The sequence below is a fragment of the Chrysochloris asiatica genome, unplaced genomic scaffold, assembly GCF_000296735.1.
Source record: "Chrysochloris asiatica unplaced genomic scaffold, ChrAsi1.0 scaffold00246, whole genome shotgun sequence".
Classification (NCBI taxonomy): Eukaryota; Metazoa; Chordata; class Mammalia; order Afrosoricida; family Chrysochloridae; genus Chrysochloris; species Chrysochloris asiatica.
In genome coordinates, this window is record NW_006408764.1 from 3,664,832 (window position 1) to 3,685,405 (window position 20,574).

General features: G+C 50.3%; 2 protein-coding genes across 3 annotated transcripts in view; both read left to right on the forward strand.

The window, feature by feature from the left end:
* Positions 1–711: 711 nt before the first annotated feature.
* NCKIPSD (NCK interacting protein with SH3 domain) lies at positions 712–12,200 on the forward strand. Of its 2 annotated transcripts, none has more exons than XM_006873629.1 (13): positions 712–882; positions 3,553–3,662; positions 3,780–3,991; positions 4,090–4,215; positions 4,455–4,945; positions 6,153–6,323; positions 6,487–6,573; positions 6,659–6,797; positions 6,881–6,961; positions 7,152–7,280; positions 7,380–7,472; positions 7,611–7,783; positions 11,997–12,200. In XM_006873629.1, exons 1-13 carry the CDS (start codon positions 712–714, stop codon positions 12,198–12,200), a joined length of 2,187 nt encoding a protein of 728 aa, XP_006873691.1. The 2 variants fall into 2 exon arrangements, with proteins under 2 accessions (XP_006873691.1, XP_006873692.1); XM_006873630.1 differs by having other exon boundaries at positions 3,780–3,984; positions 4,125–4,215.
* Positions 12,201–20,283: 8,083 nt separating this feature from the next.
* CELSR3 (cadherin, EGF LAG seven-pass G-type receptor 3) overlaps positions 20,284–20,574 on the forward strand; it is a 27,272-nt gene continuing 26,981 nt past the window's right edge. The window contains exon 1 of the mRNA XM_006873656.1: positions 20,284–20,403. Within this exon, the coding sequence (XP_006873718.1) occupies positions 20,284–20,403 (120 nt within the window). The remainder of the gene's footprint in view (positions 20,404–20,574) is intronic.

A 20,574-nucleotide genomic window follows, 5' to 3' on the forward strand; every position in this document is an offset into this window, starting at 1 on the left:
TTAGATTTACATTATTGGAAACCCTATGAATGAGTCAGTTACACTCTGCCCTGTAGGGTTACTCACTGACAGAATTGACTGCACCACAGGTATGTGTGTGTGGGGTGTCTCCTGACTCTTGATTCCAACCCACTGTCCACCACCTATGGGAGGGAGCCATGTTGAAGGGTGCAGAGGCCGTCCGATGCCTGAGGGAGCCTACAAAGTCGGATTAGCGGGATCCAACAATGGGATTGCTTTGCTTTCTGTTAGTGGGTTGAGACCTACCCACACACACTCAGGCAACAGAAGCAAGTAGAGCTAAGCGGAGGACACAGGCTCTGCCTTTGGGGCTGCGTGGGGAAAAAACTCCTTTATCGACTCTAAGCGCCCGGACTTGAACGGGAGAAGGGAATGGAAGGTCAAACGTTAGAAGTCGAGGCCAAGGTTTGGAGAAGAGGATGCTAGGACCTGGGGATCCGGAAGGTCTAGGGAGGAAGAGATGGCGGAGTCTGGAGCCGCGCCAAGCCGCTTGGAACCGCTAGGGGGCGCCGTGCTCCCGTGCGTGGGCTGATACACTCTTGGGGCGGGGCTGCGGCGGGCGCGCACGCGTGGTGTCACGGGGCGGGGCGAGCGCGGCGCCCTACTCCGCTCCGCTCCGCTCTGGGCCTGGCGTCCTGGCTTCGCAACCTTAGCCACCTACCTTGCCCCGGCCTGGCCCGCCCCGGCCCGATGTACCGCGCACTGTACGCGTTCCGCTCGGCGGAGCCCAATGCCTTGCCATTCTCCGCAGGCGAGACCTTCCTGGTCCTGGAGCGCAGCAGCGCTCACTGGTGGTTGGCGGCGCGAGCGCGCAGCGGCGAGACAGGCTACGTGCCACCAGCCTACCTGCGCCGCCTGCAGGTGAGTGTGCCCTCCCCGGCCGGTTCTCCGTGGCCTGTCACTCGGCCCTGTCACAGGCCCGCGGAACCCACTCCTGAACCCCAAGGGCTCCACGTCCTCTGGGACCCCAGACCGACAGGGAATTTGTGAACCTGACTCCAAGACTCCTACACCTACGGGACTGGGTCCCCTAGAGCCAGAACCCCCCGCAAGAACCTGGCCTTTCATAGCCTACTCTGAGGGCTTCAGACCTACCAAAAGCTCAAATTCCTGGAGACCCCAGGCCCATATCATTTGTGATCCAGTATTTGAACCCCTATCTGAATAGAATTCAAGACCCTGACCTTAAACCAAAATTCTGGTCAGTTCCCCAGATCGCTAAGTCTCTCAACCCTTAATATGCCTCTTCCCTGGACCCCAGGATCCCATAATCTTGCCTCCCACTTTAAACTCCTAACTGTAGATTGGACATCATCTCTCAGTTCTTTTTCAGACCCCCACTTGGACCCTGGAGCCATAGATGACCCCTACGTCTTGGATCCTCCATGTCTTTCACTGCTTTGCTCTCAGTCACCTCTAAGCTCTAACCAAGAACTTCAGTCCTCTGAATTGGGCCACTGCTGACACTCCCTAGCATCACTACCTCCCACCATAAGCCTCAGACCCCAATTTCTCAGGCTTTCTTCTTCTGAAATAGGGGATCCTCCCACCCTGTCCCCAGCCTACAGTGAGGGGCTGCTTCCATTGTGAGGAAGTGATTCCCCAATGTCTTCTCTTGGTCTGGCCACAGTCCCATTTCATTGCAGTGAAGACTGCAGCCCCAGTTTCTGTTTCCCCAAGAGTAGTCCTGCTCCAGGGGCCCAGGTGGGGTATCTCCAGCTGGTCTATTCTAAAGAGGGGAAGGAGTGTGAGACACTCCCCACCCCTGCTAGTTCCTAGCCTTTAGGAAGCATACTGTCCCAGGTCAATTCAGAGCAGAAATAACAAAATAAGTGTGGACATAAATCATCTGGTCTTGTCAAAACAAGGGCATGGGACTGGGATCTTTCTCATAGTCTCTCAACCTGATCCCGCTTAGGTTGCGAGGTGGGGGGGATTGGTGCTTATTGGAGGCCTCTGAGGAAACCTGGTCGTTAGAGGGGCTGGATACTGGGGAGAGAGGTAGAGAAGCTGGCATCTTCTGTTCCCTCTCTCTAGCTCTGTCTCAGTCATCCTAATTGTCTGTGTTACTGTGTCGTTCTGACGCTGCTTCTTCGTATGTGTGTCTGTTTTCTGGTCCTTTTCCTCTCTCTGTCTCAGTAGCTCAGTTTCTTTCTGCATTGTCTGCCTCCATCTCTTCCAGTCCGCGTCAACTCTCTTCTGAGCCTGTGTACAGCTTTGTGCCTCTGTGTGTGTGTTTCTGTCCCCTTCTCTCTGCCTCTTGTCTCCCTGCACTCTGACACACCTTGGAGGGCTTTGCTGACCTCTGCATCCATCTGTCTGTCCCCATCAGGGAAGCTTCTCAAACCTCTGGAGTGAAGCCACATCTGAAATCCCTTTGTAGCCAAATGGACTGGGTGTGTCAGGGACATGGGAGGAGTGGTGGTGGCTGGTCCCACAGCTTCCCCACATGCCAGGCAATCTGGGTAAGACTGGACTCCTGGGTTGCTGGGGCTAGCAGCACAGAGCCTGGGGCAGGAGCCAAGCTGCCACAAGCAGAACTGCTATTTCCCAGAGTAGGTCAGAAGGATTCCTAGGAGAGGTTGTCGGGGGATGAGGGCCAACAGCAGGGGGGAAAGGGAGTGGACATCCCTTCCACCAATCCAGGGCTTGCAGACGGCTCCCCAGGGGCAAGGCTGTTCTAGAATGTGACGTCATTTTGTGAAGGGTCAGCAAGCTCCTGAGTAATTTATTAAGGGTGCAGACTAGAGGCTTCCCTGTTTGACATCTCAGCGTGGACACGGAGACAAGCTGTAGCTGGGTGTGCTCTTTTGACCTCACATGAGGGGCCCCTAGGCTATGTTTTTGCTCTAGACCCCTGATTTTCAGAAACATCTTTACTGAGAGCCTCACTGGAGAAAATCTGGAGTAGAACCCCAGTATATAAAATTTCAGCATGGAGGCTCCCTGTGCCCCTGCTCCCTGAGTGACAATTTTTTTTTTTCTCCACTTTTTAAAAAGTTTTTATTGTGAATTGAGTGATAGTTCACATGGGAAAACATCAGCTTTGCATTCATCCTATCGTATTTTGTTTCATTGCAATGATTACAATCCCCTCCATGTATCATTCAACGGCATTTGCTTCCATTCCCTCTCAGAATGTATAACCATTCAAACAACCAAAGGGTACACCCACAAGCCTGCCCCCCGCTGTCAGCACACAGCCCCTCTCCCTCCCTGAATCCAGAGTCTCCAGCCTCTCCATCTCTCCATGACATCATCTCTGCCTCCATCTCTGGCGTCACTACTTCTCTGGATAGGGTCCTGTACTCCGCTCTTCTCCCTTGATGGTCCCCGGGTCTTCCGCTCCTGAACTGCAAGATCAACCCTGAGTGACATTTTGAGAAACCTACTCCATATGCTAGTTCAGCTTTCTGTGCTGTAGCCATAGTGGTCCCTGACTACCCTGGGTTCCATCTTGGGCTGGATCTGGACTGAGCAACCCCCTACCCCCCTGGCCCCAGGTCTAACTGCTTATCCCTGCTTCCCCAGGGCTTAGAGCAGGATGTCCTGCAGGCCATTGACCGGGCCATTGAGGCTGTGCACAATGCAGCCATGCGGGACGGCGGCAAGTACAGCCTGGAACAGCGTGGAGTCCTCCAGTGAGTCCTGGGGCACGGAGCACCTCGGGAGCAAACAGGGTAGGGGCAAGAGGGAGGCTCTGTGTCCCACTGGGAGCATGTGAGGTACCTCCCCAACAGTCTCCCTGCCCCCATCAGGAAGCTGATCCACCACCGCAAAGAGACCTTATCCCGAAGAGGCCCTTCAACTGCCAGCTCTGCAACTATGACTCAGTCCACCAGTGACCACCATCTGGATGCTGCTGCTGCCAGGCAGCCCAATGGGATGTGTCGCACTGGGTTTGAGCGGCAGCACAGCCTGCCCAGTTCTGAGTATGTTGGGGCAGATGGAAGTCTCTACCAGGTAAATGGTGAGGGTCCCCTGGAGTGGGGCTGGGACTCAAGGCTTTGTCTAGAGATTTGAGGTGTCCACTCAAGTCAGAGATGCAGCCCAGAGCTCAGGGCCCAGCCAGGCTGCCACCCAAACCCTCTCTGTCCTACCAGATCCCACCACAGCCTCGCCGAGCAGCACCCACTACACCACCCCCACCTGTGAAGCGTCGAGACCGAGAGGCTCTTGTGGCCTTGGGGAGCGGTAAGAAGGCGGGAGGAGCTTGGGAGACCTGTACTTTAGAGGGATTGCTAGGCAAGTATCAGGGAGATCGGGGAGAAGGACAAGGGCCCCTGTTGGGACAGTTGGAACCACTGGGCTTGGTGGGGAGACAGGGCCTAGCAGAAGAACTGGGCCCAGCACTGAGGGGCAGGCGCTCTGGGCTTGGTGGGGATGGTGTCCCTGGAGGTTGCCCTAACTCGGCCTCCACTTTTTGCCCACAGGCAGCCGCACCATCACACCTTCAGGGGGCAGTTCTATGTCCAGTGGCTCATCAGTCAGCAGCACCTCCCTAGACACACTCTACACCGGCTCCAGTCCATCTGAGCTAGGCTCCAGCTGCTCTCCCACACCCCCACCTGTGCCCCGCCGAGGTGCCCATACCACTGTTTCCCAGGCCCAGTCCCCCCTATCCCCATCACCAACTCCCAGGCCCCCTGCAGAGGAAGTATCAGTTGTTACCACCTCAGTCCCTGAGGAACTGGAGGCCCTAGGTTCACTGAGCCTGGGGACCACAGAGGAGAAGGCAGTGGTCGAGATGGCTGTGCCGAAGAGCATTGGGGCAGAGCTGACGGAACTTGTGCGGAGAAACACTGGCCTGAGCCATGAGCTGTGCCGTGTGGCCATCGGAATCGTGGTGGGTCACATCCAGGCCTCTGTGCCAGCCAGCTCACCTGTCATGGAACAGGTCCTGCTCTCGCTGGTAGAGAGTAAGGTAAGGGTGGGCTACACAGCTAGGAGACTCCACACCCCATTACCACTCCATGTTCAGCTCCAGCTCTGGGCCTTCATTTTACTGGGCACTAGCATACCACCACCACCACCACCACCACCACAGGGCACATTTGAGCTGAGCCCTGAAAAGAGAAGGGGGAAGAGCATTCCAGGCAGAGGCTCAGCTGGAATAAAGGCTCTGAGATAGGACCGATCTTGGCTTATGGGAAGAAGTAGAACAAACTGGTATGGCTAAAACACAGGGAATGAGGATACAGGGAGGTGGAAGAGGTGAGTTCTGGGCAAATATGGGTGGCCAGGAGTTCTCTCTGGCTGCAGAGAATGAATGGACATAGGGCATGCATGAGGACAGTGCCTGCCAAGTTAGTCAGTGGACAGAAGTGGTACTTGGAGAGTTATAATGGAGACCTGGGTGCTGACTCAGCCCTGAGAGGTTGAAATATGTGGGCATCACGGGTGGAATCTTTTGCCAAAGTTGGGACACTGGTCAAAGAACAGGACTGGGAGGCACTGAGCCCACACTGCACAGTTGGGGCTGGATGGGCCAGCGGTCTCTTTCCCAGGTCTCCCTGACTTTTCCTGCTCAAGTTTGGAACATGAAAGACTGTAGAGTCAGTGGCTTCACCTATGCTGGACATGGCGGGAAGCTTTCAAGGGAAGTATAGGAGATGGGTGGGTTGCAGACCTGGTAGCCACTGTGTGTAGATTCCGAAGGTAGGGTCTCAGACAAAACAGGCAATGACAGAGTTCACAGCCCACCTCAGAAGTATTTATCTAGGGCTGGAGTGGGAGATGATTTATTGGAAAACATATCCCAGATGCGTCTCATGTAGGAGCTTGTCCCAGGAGGTCATAAAGTCCAGGGGACTTTGTGGAGGGGCATTAAAACTGGGCCATTGCCCTGGGGAACCTGGCATTGTGGGATGGACCTGGAGATGGGGCTTATGTGGGAGGTTAGGTGGGAGCACTGAGGAGAACGCTGACCAGGGCCACTGAAGCCCCTTCCTTGCCTGAGGCCAGCCTCAGCTTGGCTTGGGAGTCTGGTCAAGCTCCATCCCCAGCTGTGAGCTATGCAGGACTTGAGCTCAGCTCACAGAGTCCAGGCCTATGGGTGGATATGCTAGGCCTTGAGGAGTTCTGGAAGTGGTGGTAGGCAGGGATGTGTTGAGCCATGCCTCTCCCCTCAGGACCTGAGCACAGCCCTGCCCTCAGGGCAGGTCTGCCATGACCAGCAGCGGCTGGAAGTGATCTTTGCAGACCTGGCTCGGCGGAAGGACGATGCCCAGCAGCGCAGCTGGGCCCTATATGAAGATGAGAGCGTCATCTGCTGCTATCTGGAGGAGCTGTTACACATTCTGGTGTGGAATGGGGCACGGGGTGGCCCTCATGTGGAGAAGTGACCTCCACCCTGAACTATCTCTCTGAAACGCTTGGGAGTCTTCCAATATGTATGGGCTTGGAGTTCATTGTGGCTGCAAAGCTCCCGTGGGGTGACTCCATCACACTTTCTCCTCCCTACAGACTGATGCAGACCCTGAAGTTTGCAAGAAAATGTGCAAGAGGAACGAGTTCGAGTCTGTTTTGGCCTTGGTGGCCTATTACCAAATGGTGTGTGTGAGGCTGAGGGGAGGGCCTGGAGGGATCTGGGTGAGGGGGGGCTGGCAGTCGCTAAGCACACAGGGTCTCCTGCCAGGAACACCGGGTGTCCCTGCGGCTGCTGCTGCTCAAGTGCTTCGGCGCCATGTGCAGCTTGGACGCAGCCATCATCTCCACGCTCGTGTCTTCTGTACTGCCTGTGGAGCTGGCGCGGGACATGCAGACAGACACCCAGGGTGAGGTGGAGTTGGAGGTTCCTGCCATCTGGAGGGAATTCCCACCATGGGCAAGGACTCTAACTGCCTGCTTTGCTTCCCAGACCACCAGAAACTCTGCTACTCGGCGCTCATCCTGGCCATGGTCTTCTCTATGGGGGAGGCAGTGCCCTATGCACACTATGGTAAGAAGGCAGATCGCTAGCCAGCTAACCACAGGATACCCACAGCTAGCAGGAGCTGGGACCTGTGGCCTGAGGCTGGTTACAGCCTGACCAGGGATAGGCTGTCCCCAGGGATCGCAGAAAGCTAGGGAGGCTGGATGGCATGGGGTGGAGAAGGAAGGCTGCAGACCTCTGTGTGCCCCTCTCCCAGAGCACCTGGGCACACCTTTTGCCCAGTTCCTGCTGAGTGTCGTTGAGGATGGACTACCCTCGGACACCACAGAGCAGCTGCCAGACCTCTGCATGAACCTGCTTCTGGCTCTCAACCTGCACCTTCCAGGTGGGGGTGAGGCCCAGGTGGGAAGTGACTGACCCACTCGCTCAGGGGTGCTCCAGACTCCCCACCTATGCTTCTTTCCACATCCGTGTCCTTCCTCAGCCCCTGACCAGAATGTCATCATGACTGCTTTGAGCAAACATACTAATGTCAAGATCTTCTCTGAGAAGCTGCTATTACTGCTGAACAGAGCAGGTGAGGGACCTGGTTATCTGTGAGGTTCCACTTCAGTGCCTTGTAATGCCATGATGCTCTGTGGTGACCCCAAAGCACCTTGGGGTGACTCTGGGACCCCTTGGAGAACTGTCCTAATCTCTGGTCTTTGTCTCCTAGATGACCCGGTACGCATCTTCAAGCACGAGCCCCAGCCACCACACTCCATCCTCAAGTTCTTGCAGGATGTGTTTGCCAGCTCAGCCACAGCTGCCATCTTCTACCACACGGACATGATGGCACTCATCGACATCACTGTGCGGCACATCGCGGACCTGTCACCTGGAGACAAGGTGCCTGGAGGTGGCTGCAATAGTGACAGAGCTATGTGGATATGAAACAAAATGGGAGGGGGAAAGTGTGCCCCTGAGTGGAGAAGGGGTCTCGGGGGTTACTCCTTGAACCCGGTAGGTGTGGGAAGCTGCTCAGGAACCATGACACTTATACTAAGACCTGAAAGAGCCATTTGTGAGGTGGAGTTAAGTGTCTGGAGGAAGCAGGAGTGGTTTGATGGGGGTGGAGGAGAGGAAGAGGAAATGGCGCTGACACTAAGCTTGGAGGCTGCAGCAGGGAGTTCTTTCCCCTCAGAGGAATGCAAGTGTTGAGAGGGGCCTGAGCAGTGATGACATATGTGGGTCTTGTACATGATCCGATGTACATCATGCAGGATTTAGACAGTGCGAGAGCCAAGTGGAAGTGAGAGCCAGAGAGGAGGCTCCTGAAGCTGTCCCTGGGGAGTGGATGAGACAGGAGGCGGTCAGGTGTGTTGGAAGTGCATCTGACAGGACCTGCTGCTGAGTTGGACATGAGGACAAAGGAAAGGGGAGAATCAAAGAGGCTAAGGAAAATTTTGTTTTGAGCAACTGGGTGGATGAGGTACTGATTACTGAGGTGGGCAAGAACTTTTTTGGGAAAAATGAGTTCTGTTTTGAATTTGTTAAGATTGAGAAGGGATAGGGTGAGGGAGGGAGGGGAAGGTGGAACACAGGGCAAGGAATAGACACAGGATAGTTTGGGTGCTAGGGAGGGAGGCAATACACAAGAAGGGGGAGGGGAATGGAAGAACAAAGCGGACAAGAAAACAGTTAGGCAGTTTTGCATGGGCTAAGTGGGACAGAGGTAAATAATGATGTATGCACAGCCTTGGAACAACAGGGCTCTGGGATACAGAGATTGAGACATGGTTGGAATGGAGAAAAGGGAGAAAATAATGTTAAGATACTTGGCTGTCTTTTGAATCTTGGTTTTCCTTGCATTATATTATAAAATAGACACTTGAGGGAGAGAGAGAGGAATAGCCAGAAATATCATCATAGAAAGGTTGTAAGCCTGTCTTTTGCCTATAATTGATTGGAATACCTAAAATGAGGCTACAACATGCCCAGTGAAGGAGGCTTCCTGTAGAGCCTCTGCATTACATTACATAAGACCATATAATCCTGAATCCCATCCAGAATCTTCTGAAGAGGGAAATTTCCATTTGAAAGGACAAGCACAGCAGCCTGGAGCAGCTAGAAGAACAGAAGATACTTCTTGCAAGAAAGACCTGGGAGCGGAATACAAGAAATAATGGCAAGTGGTCGGGTCCCCTCAGAGCAAACTCTCTTCTCAATGGGAATACGCGCTCTGACTGGTGACCACATTCGTCATGGATAAGGGGAAGTGAGGGAAAAACAGCAATGAAGCGGTGAGCTAAGCCCTACAATGTTCAATAGACTCCTGTGAACCTGGGTGGAGACCTGGTTGGCCATCAGTGTGGCAAGACCTGGGGACTCTTGGGCCCAGAGTCAGTGACATAGCCGCAGAGGACTAATGAAGCCTCCAGCTTCATAAGAAGTGAGGGGATATGCACAAGAACACCCACACTTGCAGATAATACCCACTTGACCTGGCTTCAGAGACTGGATGATCAGAGCTCAACTAGAAGAAGAAAGAAGAGGAAAAAAAAGAGTAATCTGATACAATTTGATGAACTTGACCTATACCTGTGGATGCAGTAGCTCAAAAGAGAGAATAGATCTTTACAGCGAGGATCATTCCCACCCCCTTCATAAACAGAGTAGACAGGGATGGGCAACTTGGACATTGGCTACCCAAAATGGGGGGGCTACAAAGGCAAGAAGTGACTGGCTTACAAGCTTTCAAAAGGGACTCTTAGCTCCAGAGGGCATGGAGGAAGGTAGAATCTCCACTGAGTAGTATCCGATCTGTCTAGGCGGGGCTGATGAAAGGAGATATGGATAGGTCTCTTGTGATACAATAGTGATTAATTGTTATCAGGACTGATTGTGAGGGTTGGAAATGTAAAGGTAGACTTTTTGTAGCAAACGGAGGGGAGTGATTAACTTTTCAGTATAGGAGTGGAGGTCCCTGGGACCTCCAAGGGAGAAGAGTGGAGAGCGGGACCCTACCCAGAGAAGCAGTGATGCCAGAGATGGAGACAGATATGATGATGTGGAGAGATATAGCAGTTGGGGTCTTTAGACCCAGAGAGGGAGAGGGGCTGTGTGCTGATGACCAGGGGTCAGGCTTGCAGAGTATACTCTTTGGTTGGTTGATGATACATGGAGGGGCATATAACCATGGCAATAAAATGATAGACGATAGGATGAATGTAAAGCTAATGTTCTCCCATGTAAACTATCACAAAATTCATAATAAAACATTAAAAAAAAAGATTGAGAAGGGTTGTCAGGATCAGGGTGGGATGGGATTTGGTATGACAAGAAATGTTTTAGACCTGCTTGTGCGTAGACATGATAGGAAGTTTGTGGTGTGTGATGCCCTAAGGAGTGCAATAAAGGGTCAGCAGGAAGCATGTGGTGATGAGTAGGGCGAAACCCAGGAGGAAGACCAAGAGAGCAGGGATCTTAGAGCCACATGCTTGGAACACGAGGGAGATGAGCTTTCTTCATGCAGTAAGGCACCAAAGTAAAATGAGGCCTGAGAACTGGCCACTGGCTGCTGGATTTGCCACATGGAGGTCACTGGGAATGGACAGGAAATGTCAGTGGAGGGGAATCTGAATGGGACTTGAAGTTGGGGTTGCTTCATTGGAGACATCTCTTATAAGTTTTACTGTGAAGAGGAGCAGAAAAATGGAAAGTCACTGGAGGAAGATGTGGGGGTCAAGGAGAATGTTTTATGGGTGTGAGGTGCCGGTATGTGTCCCTGGGCCAGTGGGAAGTATCCAGTAATATGAAGAACTGGGCCATATGGTGGAGGCCAGTAGCTGAGGCAGCTGGCAATGTCCAGGCCTTGGGATGACCCCCAATGTGTGCCAGCTGGTTCCAGTTCAGACAGGCAAGATGTGGGTTTGAGACACAACTGAAAGATTGCTTCTGTATTTCTGTTTGCTCCATGAGGCACAAGTCCATCCAACCAGGAAATTCAGGTTTGGAAAATAGGGAGAAAGGTGTGTGCTGGTCCTTAAGGGCGAGCAAACCCAGCAGAGAAATCCTGTGTGCATTCCAGGCAGTGCTAAGCATCCCTCTGAGGTTTGTGGTCAGGCCTGGACGAGGCTCTGTAGCTGTCTGCTGCTTAGAGACACTGGTCTTGGTTGTGCAGGCACCATGGTTTGACTGGGGTTGGGAGTTAGCATGATGATGCTGCGCAAAGGAGGTTTTGGTATTGATTTCTTTAATCCAAGTGAAATGAGAGATGGTAAGGATGGTGGACAGAGAAAATGCTGGGGTCATGTCTGTAGACTGGGGCTTCTAGTGATGACGAGGAGTAGCTTGGGTGTCAAGCTGTATGGGTTGTTGGAACATTTAAACTAGAGATACTGGGAGCATGGATGGTTGAGCGGGGTGTTAGACATGGATTTAGAGCACATGTGGCTGGTTAGATGGGCAGACCTAAGAGCTGGATATAGGGTATGAGGGAAGGGAGGAATGAAAGAGAACTCCTGGGCTTCCAGCTGTGCATTTGGATAAGAGCAGTGTGCTCTTATTAAGATAGCATGAGAAGGCCTTCAGCTGTGGGAGGGTGGGGAGAACATGAGTTGCGTTGTGGGTCTCTGAGATAAGCAGATGACAAGTGGGCAGTTGGATGTTCTTGGAGGAAGCTCCCAGCAGAGGTCCAGGTAAGAGGTTCAACTGTGATTCAGTATCTGAAGCTATGGCTGTGGCTGAATTCTTCTAGTTGGGGAGAGGATGCAGTGAGAAGCACAGTACCTTTCACTGACATCAGCACCTCTAGGACACCAGCCTTAAGGGACAGTCAGGGCCTTGTTCCCTCCCCTTGCCATGTGTCTGAGCTAGAACTTCCTGGACTGGCCACATTCTGGACCATCTTTGGCTGCAATGCTTCATTCACTTTACTCACTCAACTATTATCCAAGTCCAGTTCCATGCCAAAAACATTCTGAGCTGGGGGATGCGGCCCTGGGTTCAGTGGTGTGAGCTGGTTCTTAACCCCGGGATCCATGGGGCTGCCATGCGACAGTAGTGGTCTGTCCTGTCTGCAACAGTAGGACCTCCCTGAGTTGACCATGTCTTCCTACAGCTGCGCATGGAATACCTCTCCCTGATGCATGCTGTGGTCCGCTCCACACCCTACTTACAGCATCGCCACCGGCTCCCTGACTTGCAGGCCACATTGCGCCGCATCCTTGCTGAGGAGGAGGCCTCGCCCCAGTGCCAGATGGACCGCATGATTGTCCGAGAGATGTGCAAGGAATTTCCAGTGCTGGGCGAGGCCCCCAGCTAGCGCCCCCTCTGCCTCTCTTCCTTGCAGCCCCAGGCAGGGTGTAGGGGGCATAGAGACTTGGCCCCAAGAATGTTTTACACTGAGAGTATGAAGGGAGAAGGTGCTGGGAGGGTCCTGAGCACCCAAGGTAGAGTTAATGCTTGGAGGGGCCAAATGTGGGCTTGGGGACCATGGTCTGGGAGCTATGCTGGGCAGGGGACAATGTGTGAGCTAAAGCCCTTCCATCCCTGGTAAGCTGTCTCTTCAGCATGCCTGCTCCCTAATATACACATACACATAAGAGTCTTGTTGCTGCTGCTCTAGGCTGGACCAGTTCCCCCATCCCCACCTAGCCTAGTCCTTGTCCTGGGCCTCAGCAAGCCATGTCCTTGGGGTGAGGGGAGACATCTCCCACCAGCTCTGTTCTTTGTCTTAGCTTTGCAGTGAGTCCTGCTCATGTGCGCCTCCTTCCCTGTGGGGTTGCTGCCCTTCGCTCCCACCCCTGGGAGCCCTGGCCAAGTTACTGTTTGAAAGTGGGACTGGGGGACAGGCCATCCTAAACGTAAAGCCTTACAGGATAGGGTGGTGACCCTAAGAAAGCCAATGACAGAATCTATTTTCTCTGTAAAAATGTAGACTGAAAAGCCATGTGTATTTTCCTATGTGCTGCATCTTAACCTTTGGAAATAAATCACAGGCATCTGAAAACAGACTTCCTTGTGTGACCTGGTTGGGGGTAAGTAGATGGACTGGGACACTGGGGCCTCAAAACCCCATCACTATACTTGCTCTGACCTCTCCAGCCAGAGGTGGGGACAATGTCCTGACAGGTCTGGCCTGCATGGCCCCTTGAGCTCTGTTCTAGCCTATTCCCTGAGCTCCCACTTTTCCTGGGCCTGTATGCAGTCAACACGTACCTCTTGGACTTTTTTCTTCTGTCTGCTCTTCCAGGCTTTACTTAAATCTTTCTCTTTGCCTTCCATGCCTTCCTACCTATTAAAACCCTGTCATCTTTTCTAGCTACTTAATGAAATAGGCCCACCCCCAGCTCTGTCCTTCCAAGACATCAATTAGAAGTTGTTTTCGTCAGTTCCTTTCATTTTTTTTGCCCAAGATGACTATCATCACACAATTCCATGCACCCAGAATTATTGACACTGTAATTTCCAGCCATGACTTCTGGAAGAAATCTTTTACAGGAAGCTAGGGTTGGGTGTGGGGCCCTATAAAGCAGGTGCTCAGGAAGCTGAGGCAGTAACGTTATTATATAGGGAACCTATGGGAAGGAGACACAAGAGACTCATAGGGAGTCATTCCTCCTTAACCATTGACTGCGTCAGAAGACTAGGTGCATAGACTCACCTGGACTAAGGCGGAGTCGCCAAAGCGTTTCTTATCTGTGGATGAGAAAGCTGTGTAGATAAGAAGCCCAGTTGGCATAGTGCTTAATCACGTAGCTGCTAACCAGAAGTTGGCAGTTTGAACCCACCAGCCACTGCAAAGGAGAAAAGATTTAGTAATCTGCTCCTAGAAAGATTACAGCATAGAAAACCCTATGGAGCAATTCTTCATTGTACGACTGTTAGGACTTGGGATCAACTCAAGGGCACACGGTAACAAAGCTCTGTGAGGCATCTGGTTCCCCTTTCACAATGTGAATTCCAGGCTTTCTTTCATACTTGGTGGGGTGCTGAACACAGAGAACCATTATTCACAGAAGACAGTGTCATTCAGTGAAAAGCACAGGTCCTCAGGAAGCCAAGACAGTCTCGATGCTTTGCTCTGTTCTCTATCAGGAGGCACATACACAAAGCTCAGGGAAAGAGCATGGCTGTGCTGTGCCTCTGTCCCAGTGTTAGCACCTATAGGCTCTATGGCAGGAAGAACAGAAGCCCCTGCCCACTTTTACAGGATTGTCCAAGGGCCCAGCCCCTTGCATGCATTTCTAAGGAATGTGGGGGCTTCAGACCTTACTACCCCCTTAGCAATGACTTCGCAACACAAAAATACAACTATATGAAAAGGTTATCTTTGTGGTTGGCTGGAGAATTCCTCTCGGGGAGAGAACTGTCTTTGAGGGAACATTTCTATGGCTGCTTGGAGTAGTAGATTTGGGATGTGGCTAGGCAGAAGAAAAAAGTACACTGAACCACTCAGTGAAACAAAAAGGGTATGCTTGCATGGAGTTGAGAAGAAAAAAATCTTAGTGGAGGGACATCAAAAGGTGGGGATTAGCCAAACCACTAGGACTAAAAATGGGAGTCCTAGTGTGGCGCTGTAGGATAAGCACTGGATTGCTAACCACAAGATTGGTGGCTCAAACCCACCAGCTGCTCCTTGGAAACCTATATAGGGTTGTTATGAGTCAGAATTAACTTGATGAAACTTAACATCGAAAGTACTGATGCCAGCCAGGTCTGTGAAACATACACTCGGGACCACAGGCTATATGTGTATAAGGCAATGTTTTCCAAACAGACTGTACCAATGTACACTCCTCCAGCAGTTGTAATTGCGTCATATCTTTCCTGAAATTTGGTATTGTCAGTTTTTATTGTATTCATTCTGATGGGAGTCTGGTGGTAGTGTGCTGTGGAGTTGGCTCTGAATCACAGCGAACCTACATAGGGTTTCCAAGGTTGTAAATCTTTACGAGAGCAGAAAGCCTTATCTTTCTTCAATGGAATGGCTGGTAGTTTTGAACTAATGATGTTGAGGTTAGCAGCTCGACTTGTAACCACTATGTTACCAGAGATCCTTTGATGGGCATATAGTGACATTTATTTTCAAATTTATGTTTCTCTGATGATTAAAGAGTTTGAGCGCCGTTTCATTAGATTCTTGGCTATTTAAAGATCCTCTTTTGTGATGTATCTGTTCAAATCCCATCCCCATTTATCTGTGGAGTTTTTCTGTCCTTTATGGATTTAAAGACTACATTATCCCACTTTCTTATCATTGTCTTTTTGATTAAAAGTTCTTATTTGTAAGGTAAACCAATTTATCAGTAATTTCTTTTATAGCTAGTGCATTTTGTGTCCTGTTAAAATTTTTTTGCCTAAAGTCATGCAGATCTTCTGTGTTCTCTTATAGAAGCTGCACAAATGTCTTTCCTTCCCCATTCAGATGTCAGATCCATAAGGAATTATGTGTATGTGAGGAGTATGAAGTAGAAGCCTTATTTAATTTTTTTTCCTATATGGATATCCAAGGAGCTCTGGTAGCATAGTGATTACGAGTCAGTTTGCTAACCACAAGGTCAAAACTACAGCTGTTCTGAGGGAGAAAGATGAGGCTTTCTGCTCCCATAAAGATTTACAGCCTCATGGTCGCTGTAGCTTGTTAAACCAGTAAAGGAAGTTGTCTTCTTACTTTTTTTTCTTCAACACCATCTTGGGAATTCTTGGCCCTCATACATTTCAGAATCTAGTTTGTCAAGTCTCTCTCTCTCTCTTATACACGCACACACATGCTATGTACTAGAATTTTGAATAGAGTTGCATTAAATCTATGTGTACCAATGTGGGAAGAATTTCCATGTGTCAGGAATTGTCTTCCCCCAAACCATGAATCTGTCAGTTTGTCGTACTGTGGTGGCTTGTGAGTTGCTGTGATTCTGAAAGCTATGCCACCAGTATTTTAAATACCAGCAGGGTCAACCATGGTGGACAGTTTTCAGATGAGCTTCCAGACGAAGACAAACTAGGAAGAAGGAGTGACGAACCACTTCAGAATATTTAGTCACTGAAAACCTTATGAATAGCAGAGAAACACTGTCAGATACAGTGCCGGAAAATGAGTCCCTCAGGTTGGAAGGCATTCAAAATGTGAATGGGGAAGAGCTGCCTCCTCAAAGGAGAGTTGACCGAGATAACATGAATGGAGTAAAGCCCATGGGAGAAAAGCCCACGGGACCTTCATTTGCTGATGGGGCACAACTCAAAATGAAGAGAAACAGCTGTAAACATCCATTAATAATCGGAACATGGAATGTATGAAGTATGAATCTGGGAAAATTGGAAGTTGTCAAAAATGAAATGGAACGCATAAACATCAATATCTTAGGCATTAGTGAGCTGAAATGGACTGGTATTGGCCATTTTGAATCTGATAACCACATGGGAATGACAAATTGAAGAGGCATGATGTTGCATTCATTGTCAGAAAGAACATATCCAGATCAGTCATGAGGTATAATGCTGTCTGTGATAGGATAATATCCATGCGCCTACAGGGAAGCCCAGTTAATACCTCTATTATCAAAATTTACACACCAACCACTAAAGTCACTGAGGATGAAATAGAAGAATTCTACCAACTCCTTCAATCTGAAATAGATCAAACATGCAATCAGGATGTACTGCTCATTACTGGTGATTGGAATGCAAAGGTTGGGAGCAAAGAGGAAGGATCAGTAGTTGGAAAATATGGCTTTGGTGATAGAAATGATACCGAAGAACGCATGATAGAATTCTGCAAAAATCAATGATTTGTTCATTTCAAATACCTTCTTTAGACCGCATAAGAGACCCCCAATGAGATGGATTGGCCAAGTGGCAGCATTGATTGACTCAAGCATGGCAACAGTAATGAGGTTGGCCCAGGATCAGGCAGTGTTCCGTTCTGCTGTGCATAAGGTTGCTATGAGTCAGTACCGACTCGATGGCACCTAACAACAACAAACCATGAATCAACTTGACTAGCCCAAGTTTCAGTTTGGCAGTTTTGTAGTGATGTAATCATACCCATGATGTAATCTGATGTGTTTGATCAACCAGTTGTAAAGTGTTTAGGGTGGGATGCAACACCCTTAGTCAGGCCACAGCTCTGATACAATGTAAAGGGAGTTTCCCTGGAATGTGGCCTGTATCACCTTTTATCTTAGAAGAGATAAAAGGAGAAAGAAAGGAGCAGAGAAGGAGGGAGTTGGCTAACACCGAAAAAAGAAAAACAGATGCAGGGGTCCCTGGGTTGAGAAGCTTCTAGACCCAGGGGAAGATTGATGCCAAGACACATGGAGATCTACAATGAACACTGGGCCCACAGATGTTGAAAGGAGACAAGGACCTTTCCTGAGATCCAACAGAGACATAAAGCCTTCTCCTACAGCTCACATCCTGAATTTGGACATCTAACCTCCTAGATGAGGGGAGAATAAATGTCTATTCCATCCACTTGTGGCATTTCTCAGAGCAGATAGCTAAGACAGCATGTTTACATGTATCTTTGAACACAGTTTTTTAACCCACTTATGCCTTGCTTTCAATAGCTTTTTTTGAAGTCTTTGCACATCTTTCACTAGATTTATTTTTCAGCATTTTATGTTACTTGCTGCTATTAAAAGTTTTTATTTTCTGTTGCTGATATATAGAGATTATAACTGATTTTTATACATTTACCTTGTTTCCAACAACTTTGTTAAACTCATTCATTCTAATAATCTATCTGTAGGCTCTTTTGCATTTTTTACATACACAATCCTGTTGCCTATAAATGAGTTTTATTTTTATCATCCCAAATACTGTTGCCTTTTATTACTTTTCTTGACTTACTGTACTGGTTAGACCCTTCAATACAATATGGAGGCTTGTGTTCATGAATGTAAAATGAGACCAATTAGCACATTTGTATGATTTCCTCCACCAATCCTGTACTGCCTTATATATGAGGAATACACAAATAGTCTGTTTTAAGTGGCTTTAGATTTTCACCTAGGCACTTTGAGTAAAATTAGGGCAAGGGAGTTTTTATAGCACTGCAGCCTATAACGTAAAGGTGAGGAACTGAAAGGTATATGGACAATGGATTGGTGGCCTCAGTGTGTCTAAGAACTGTTTGGGTAATTGAGTTGGATGGGCTGGCCAGTCCTAGCTGGACTCTCTCTCCATGGCATCCTTTGGCTAAGAAGAAGCTGTAGGCAAATACAGGATGGGGAGGAAGAAACAGAAAAAGAGGGACTAAGATGTCCCAGAAGATATTCCTTTGCACTCTGGCCTCTTGACCTATCTCTGTCTGCCACGCAGTAGTTTCAAATCCAGGTCTCTGGGCACTCAGATTCCTGAGTGAAGTTTGGAGCTGGTTAGAGGAGAATGAGGGTGAGCCATGTAAGGGGTCCCATTGTGTTCCTAGAAAGTAGAGAGGCAAGACTGGACTTAGATGTGGAGGGAGGAACTATCACCAACATTTGACTTTTTAAAAAAATGTATATTCAAATGTTTATAGTAAAACAAATATACAAACACAATACTCTTGCTATTTCTCATTTAACACTTTTACAGAGCCCAAACCTTTCTAAAAGAATAATCCTCACAGAAAATTTCCTTCTCATTAAAAATAACAAACACCCCACAAGATACAATTAAATGAGAATATAGATTATTTTCCCACATCATCAAAATCACTTTTTTTTCTTGGTAAGAAACAAATGGTAGCAAGTTTGACAGAGAATTGTATACACTGAAGAGCTATTTTCCCTCTTGGTCATTCAAGATCCTGCTCAGTCATTTCCTCCTCCTGGAAGTCTTTTCCAGATAGCTAAATTTAGTCTGGCGTTTCCTCTTAATTCCCAGCAGCCCTCACTTGAGAGCTGCATCTTTCTTAGGCTTTGTGCCCTTCATTCACTAGCTCCGGGGCAAAGGTCCTGTCAAAACCATATGAGGGGCCACCCTCCGCTCACGCTGAACCCCCATCCGACCTTCAGCGTTTCTGAAGATGACTCATCCCCACTCATCCTGCGAGCACACACGTAGGAACCTATACTGTGAATCGGCCTCGAGTCTATCTATCACTCCTGAGGATTCGCAAATTAAAGAGATGAAGACCCAACTGCAGCCCGTAGGACAGCTCTCCGTCGCCACGTGGGGCACTCGGAAGGCGGAACCGGCGAGATGCCCGCCTCCCGGAAGCGAATAAGTCGAGAGTTAAGAGAATGAGCCATTTGATTGGTTGATGGTGATATCATAGATGCCGTACGGGCGAGCCGACGCCTTGGGCTAGGAGTTTGCTACTTGTTTGAAGCAGGATCCGCCCATTTGGAGAGTGGCGCCCGGGGAAGCGTTCCGGGCCCCGGCTCTGACCCCGCTTGTCGGTCTCAGGACGCCTGCATGTGGTGCTGCAGCCCGTTTCCTCTGCAGCCTCTGCGGACGGTTCAGAAAGCGCCTCCTAGGCTAATCTCTATCGTTTAGCTTTGAACCCACGGAGCCCCCTCCTCCCAGACAATAAGTCAGCCGTGAGGGTCGGGGCCTCCCTTGTGCCAATAGCAATCTTGACTCTCTGATTGGAACGCTCCTCCTCCTCTTCGTTTTCTGTGACGTCTGCTTTGCTGAGTTCTCCTATTGGCCAGCCAGGACCGGTGTGTGCCTGGAGCTGCACCGTGCGGGTAGACCTGGAGTGAACCACCAGAGAACTGAGCCTCTGTTAGTCCCTTCAAGGGGTTAAGGGACACAGGCTTGGCGGGTGAGGGGCGGGGATCCGGAGAAAAGCGCAGCAGCCGTGCATCAGTGCCAGGCTTCACGTGGAGTCTCAGAGCTCTCTGGGATGGCAGCTTGGGAGGGAGGGGCCTTCAGTCCAAGATACCGCTGGGATCCTGCAGGTCAAGGGAGCGTCTAGCCCCTAATCTTGCAGCCTCGGGCAGGTCAATTTCTGTCTTTGCTCCGAAGGGATGTTCCAAACAAGCTGACGGTCATGACATATTTTATGAGTTAAACTCGTTAGTTGAATAGTTGAAGCAATTGTTCGTGTTGTTGGCGCCCCAGGCCCCCGTTCGACCATCGTCTCTCAGCCCTCAGGATTTCATAAGGTCCTCCAGCCCATGGTCGTGAGAATGCTGTCTATACGCCGTGGGCACCAAAATTTCAGATCGAAATCCGGGGTAGGGTTGGAGTCTGCTGTTCAGGAAGGAGGACAAGAGACCCGCAAGCAGAAGGAAGGCTGGGTACCGGCGTGGAGACATTAACCGAGAAGGAGGGAAAGCGGGTGAGGGCGGTGGTCCAGATAGAAGAGGACGAACCCAACAACTACGAACTTCCGCGGTCTGTTCAGCACTCTGGGCAGCAATTTGCCCTTAGTAAAGATGGCGGGAATAGTTTCGTTAGTCAGAGCTGCCATGCGCAACGGGTCGTACCATAGGATTTGGGGCGTCGGGGCGGAGGTGGAGCAAACCATCGGGGTGGTTGGGAGCCATGTTGGAACGGCAGGAGGCAGCGGCAGCGACGGGGATGCTGTGGTGGGAGCAACAGAAGGCAGGGCCGCACGCCAAAGGAGCTCTGGCCACGGAGTAGATGGTGCCCAGAGGGCGGCGGCGGCGCGGAGCGACAGACCAAGGGGCGGAGGGCCGGGGCGGCAGTAGGGGCCCCGGAGGGGGCCCGAGCGGCGGGGCGGGCCCACGGCCCAGGCC